General features: G+C 44.6%; 1 protein-coding gene across 1 annotated transcript; it reads left to right on the top strand.

Moving 5' to 3' along the window:
* Positions 1–636: 636 nt before the first annotated feature.
* Positions 637–4612, top strand: LOC128299319 (uncharacterized). The gene is made up of 4 exons (XM_053035241.1): positions 637–897; positions 962–1159; positions 1234–1401; positions 2070–4612. Exons 1-4 carry the CDS (start codon positions 637–639, stop codon positions 3855–3857), a joined length of 2415 nt encoding a protein of 804 aa, XP_052891201.1. The 3' UTR covers positions 3858–4612.
* Positions 4613–5145: the final 533 nt, after the last annotated feature.

Here is a 5145-nt window from a genome sequence, read left to right as displayed (position 1 = left end):
AAGTTGATCGAAACAGTAAGAGCGCGTAGAGGATATTCTCACGTCCCGCCCCGCCTTCTCGCGTCGATGCTAAAACGTAGCTCTATACGTGTGCTGAGATCCGCGAAGGATTTGTGAACGTGCGTAAAAACTGCTGCTGAATCTTGGGACATCGTCTCCACCGACCGAGCTAGAATTGTGCATGAAAAGTGGCTGAGGTGAGCTGAACCACGGAAAAGACCCCACTGAAAGGCAGTCTTTATCTTCCTGCGCGGGGTTTGTATTGCGTATGAACGCACTGAAAGGAAGGAAGGATTGTATGAGAGATGATCGATCGAGTGATGCTTCAGTGTGGTTCCTGACGCTGATTGGAAACATCCGACACTTGCATCTTTAGTGAAAAAATGTGTCATCGAGCTTTTGTGGGCGTTTGGCCTCTAGTTGGCGGGTGTTATCACCCGTATTAATGTTGTTTATCCTTACAAATATCGAAGGATTTGCTTTCCTTCTTGACGGTTTGCTCTGTTGACGTTTGCTCCATAAGAACAGCATCCCACACCACGACTCCCTGCCTTGCTTTGTCAAGGCTCTAGCCATGACCTGTGTATATCAGTGTCCGATCGTTTCATAAATCATTGACTGCTTGTGTATTCGCAGATGCCACAAACTAACGAAGAACAGGAAGACGATGGTAGCAAAAATATGGTATCCAACTTGCCTCTCCTATTTGCGGACGGCTACCCAACGTCGCTGGACAAGATCACCGAAGCACAGCTGCAAAAGTTCATACCGTTCATGGTACACTGTTCGCTGGGCAACGTCACTATCCAATCGATGACCGAATTTAATAGGCCTCCATGGTGGCCAAAAGATTTGGAATTTACCAAACCATTCAGAAGGCCAAAATCATTCACCGGGGTAAGTCGGGAAAGGTGTTTTGCTCGATCAGGAACTTATTGGTATTCATTCGTTTGTTTTCCAGGATTGGTTGCTCAAGATGCGAGAGCTCGTGGTAGCATGTTACGATTCCCACGACAACATTTATCTACTACGGTACTGTGCTGATCTGGCAAAGTTCCAACCGACAGCGTTGCGATTCATTAACAACTACAACTCTACGACATCTCTGTTCGAGCGGTCTTCGAACAAGTTGTTGGTTACGTTTCGCAATGAAAATATGGTACGCAGAAGTGCGGATGAGACATGGCTCACTGCGATATTCAATTACGGTTTACCTCGTGTCTGTTCTTCCAGCTGTACGACCAGGAACAAAAGATAAACAGTCGCAAGTGCCTTCTACCGAAGCAATCTAACTCCCAATCTTGCTTAGCCACTCAGGAGGAAATGGTCATATCAGAATGCTTCGATATCTATCTCTGCGACTACTGTGATGCCGAACTATACTCCGAGGGAGCAATGGTGGTAAGTTATCAATAGATTTTGTATATCCACCGTTAGTATGTTTAATAATCTTACCGTTAACAGAAACACCCAAAAACAAAGGATAAGTGTTTTGGTACTTTGCAGATAATTATGCCATGTTTGCTCTGATAGAAAAATCGCTAGACGGTTAGCAAGTGTTTAGCTCTAAAATCCCTGTTTTTGCAAGCAACAACACTCCGGTTGAATCGAATTTCGAAATCCCCGGTTGAAACAAACCTCCGTTTCAGCTTCAAATAATTTGTTACTTGGTGCATCTTGAAGCGTTTCACAGGATCCGAAATACGATCGAAACCCCCAAAATGACGGAAGTTAGCGCTTAAGCACTGGAAATATAGTAGAAGCATCCTGGAATCGGTAGCAAAAAAATGTTCAAACCATGCTATAGCATTCACGATCTTGTCGAAATCTGTCGGTTATGTATCTGAAGTTGATGATGAAAGTGTTACTCAATCCTACCCCCGTAACAAATCAATAATAAAATGCGTGACGTGTGAAGGATACATATTTTGTGTGGCCGTTAAGCTCACTATTATTGCGGAAGATTTCGTTTTTGTCTATCGCACTTAATCGCGCATATATTTCCAAATGCATTATGACATTGGATTGGAAGCATTTGTGCTGATTCGTAATTATTCTATTCGTTTCAGGAGCATGAGCGTGTCTGCCAGGGGGAGCAAAGCAATGCGGAGTTGGCCGACACTAGTGACGATGATGACGTTATCTTTTGTGGCGCAGTGCTGGAAGATCAGCTTCCACTCGATTCGGAAGCTCGTGCGCAGGCAGAACAGCAGAAGATGGTATCGTTTCTGTCGCAGAATTTCATGTTACGTTGTACCAACGCGAAGGAATCGGTGATCTCCAACTCACACCAGCCCAGCGGTAGCAGTAGTACCGAGCTCGAAGGTGGAACGGTCGAGTGTAACACCGGAGGAGGAAAGCATCACCGTATGCCTAGACGCTCGCGCCAGGTTGTTACACTCGCGAAATGTACACAAATTCCGCTCTCCTCACCGTTGGGTTTGTTTATGTTGAATACTTCCAAAATCATTACCACACCGGATTATCTGTACGAGCGGTTCGATCGTACGGAGAAATATTGTACTGCTCCAGCCCTTCCAGCTGGTGCATTCTATTCCCTGCAGCCAAAACTCGCGACGGAGGGTTTGCAGGAATCTTCTAATGCTCCAGATCGCCGGGTACCCAGATGGTTCTTTGGCAAAGTGAAATCAGGCAGTGGGTCAAACGGTCAATGGCCGTTTACGTTCAAACGACCTGCGGATGATTCTTTCGAACTGTCGCTACGTCAATACAAATTCCCCCGACGCCAGTTTACCAACAAGCATCGGGAAGCAAACTTTCTGTTCTACAACAAACTGCTGCTGCAACGTTGCCGACCGTGTGTGGTGAGCATAAAAAGACTGACCCTTGCCGAAGTGCAGGAACTTGCTCTACTGCCCGGTATCGAACGGGCACAGAGAGAAGCCGAGCATGCAGCCATGCTGGAACGGCAACGACGGAAAGAGCTTGCTGAGATAGCAGAAAGTGCATTGGTTATCGATAGCATTGATCTATGCTCTTCCGATGAAGATATGGTGGAGGAAATGTCTGATGGTGAGGAAGAACAGTACGAGCAAAAGCAGGAATACTCAAGTTCCTTCGACACCGATTTCATCGCACATGACCATGTCGAAACGATCGTTATAGAAATGGATGACAGTATGAGCAGCGATACGAATGAACTCACAAATACTAGTTTCTATGCCAATCGTTCCCCACAGCAAAAGCACAATGTCGTTAGTAATGTGCTCCCGGAAATGGGTCTGAAATTCGCCAAGAAGTCCTTCATCGGTACAATGCTCAGTGAAAGCACGTATCGTTTAAATACGTCACTTCCGGCCGGGCATACCAATGGTAGAATCCTCATGGATGGTGCACGACAACCACTTACCGCTCCGTTGTACCTGTACGCGAACTGTAGCCAAACGGCTGTCACTGTGTCGGATGGTGCGCAGTTTTCCAACGGGAGTCACCTGATCGCCCGCAAAGGTACCAGTTTACCATTGAAGGAAAATTTGGAAAACGGCTTTGGAAGTCCCGGTACCGTTGTGAACAGTGTTAATGGAGATGGTTTGCTTGTAGGCGCTCCCGGTGTTGGGCAATATGCTACTACTCCCCTGCCTGTGCATCAATCAGCAGCAGCAGCAGTACAATCACGGACTGTATTGCTGGCTGAATCAACCACGAACGGGTATCCAATAATCGGAACCATTCCAGCTTCGTTCGGCGACAGTGGCAGTAGCCTACACGCGAGATCAAGGGCTTCCGTCATACAGACGCTCCCGACGACAGCTTATGTTACTCAGCCGATACACACACCCAACAATGGTTCCAGTACGACGGCTGTCCCGAGTCCAACCGTAGCGAATCTTCAGTAAGATTAGTAACACTAACCGATGGCGGAAACGGAAGGAACTGTTCATAAATTCCTACTTAGCAATATGTTTACTACAATAAGGATAAACTGTGACATTTTCCCTTTTTTGCCATTCAGAATATTTAATCCGTTCCAAGCCGAAAACCCTCTTCCTTTACTCCTATCTTTTACCCAGTTCAATTGTATCCATTGGGCAGAACTTTTACGGATAAAAAAGTGTACAATCAATATGCCGTAGTCGTGCATCTTACGGCTCCGTATGTGAATCTAGGTAAAGTGTATATAATTGTGCCGATCATGATATGATTTGTTGAAATGTTTTGTAAACAGATCATTTCAATACAATTAGCTGCAAGCAGAGGCAAGCAGAGAAAGACCCTTTATAGGTTAATTAAAATTGCGTACACTAAACTATTGTGGCTATTTGAATCACGAATGACGAAACTTTTTCTTATTTATCGTTCTTACAAAGAATATGAGTTGATCTGTGTACTTTATACCTGAAAAACATTCTTTCCATGCGCTGGAAAACAATTCTTTTCATTTGTTTGCTAGTAACTGGCCATACTGTGATGGCACTGTATTGTTTTTTTAAGCGATTTTTTTTTGGAAAATATAAGTTTTAGATTAATTTGTTCTGTTTTCTGTTCGCAAAATGCTGCCCACTCCTAGCTTCACCCCATCAATAATGGCCGTTTTGTGCTCGCCTACAGTGGTCTACACAATTACGCGTTCTGAATGAAAAATCATCCTGTCTCTCTAATAAAAATAGATTGGCGCTGTACATATCTATGAATAAAGCATAATGATGCATTCAAATCTATTCGAGTTGATATTTTACGAAGGAGATTACGCTGGCAGGAATGATGATGACGTTCGGTTTACTTCAGATTCCTAATTGAGAAGCATAGTGTTGTGTGAAGGAAGTAAGTAAGGTGGGTAAGGTTGAGTAGTTCTTCGGTCCAGACGTTTCTAGATTTAGTAGATGGAATGATGGCGTTGTTGCGTGCATGCCAGAAAGGCTGTAGTGAAGCGATTTGAGATGCCACGCGCATTTCTATCTTTTTTATGCCGAAATATTGCCACTTTGCTATGAATCCTTATAAATCGTTGTTTGCCTGTTTCGTTCACGCAGGATTTTCAAAATTAAATGTGCGGTGAAGATTGATACTCGATGGAGCGCTCCCTGGTGGCTGGTACCTGTAAACTGAACATTAGTGTGGACACTGCTTCGTTTAGGGCTGTCAAACCCGGCTACTGATTGTTCGTACAGTGCATAACATAACTAT

Source organism: Anopheles moucheti, chromosome 2 (assembly GCF_943734755.1).
Source record: "Anopheles moucheti chromosome 2, idAnoMoucSN_F20_07, whole genome shotgun sequence".
Lineage (NCBI taxonomy): Eukaryota > Metazoa > Arthropoda > Insecta > Diptera > Culicidae > Anopheles > Anopheles moucheti.
Note: the sequence above shows the minus strand (reverse complement) of the source record. Positions and strands in the feature narration are given on the sequence as shown.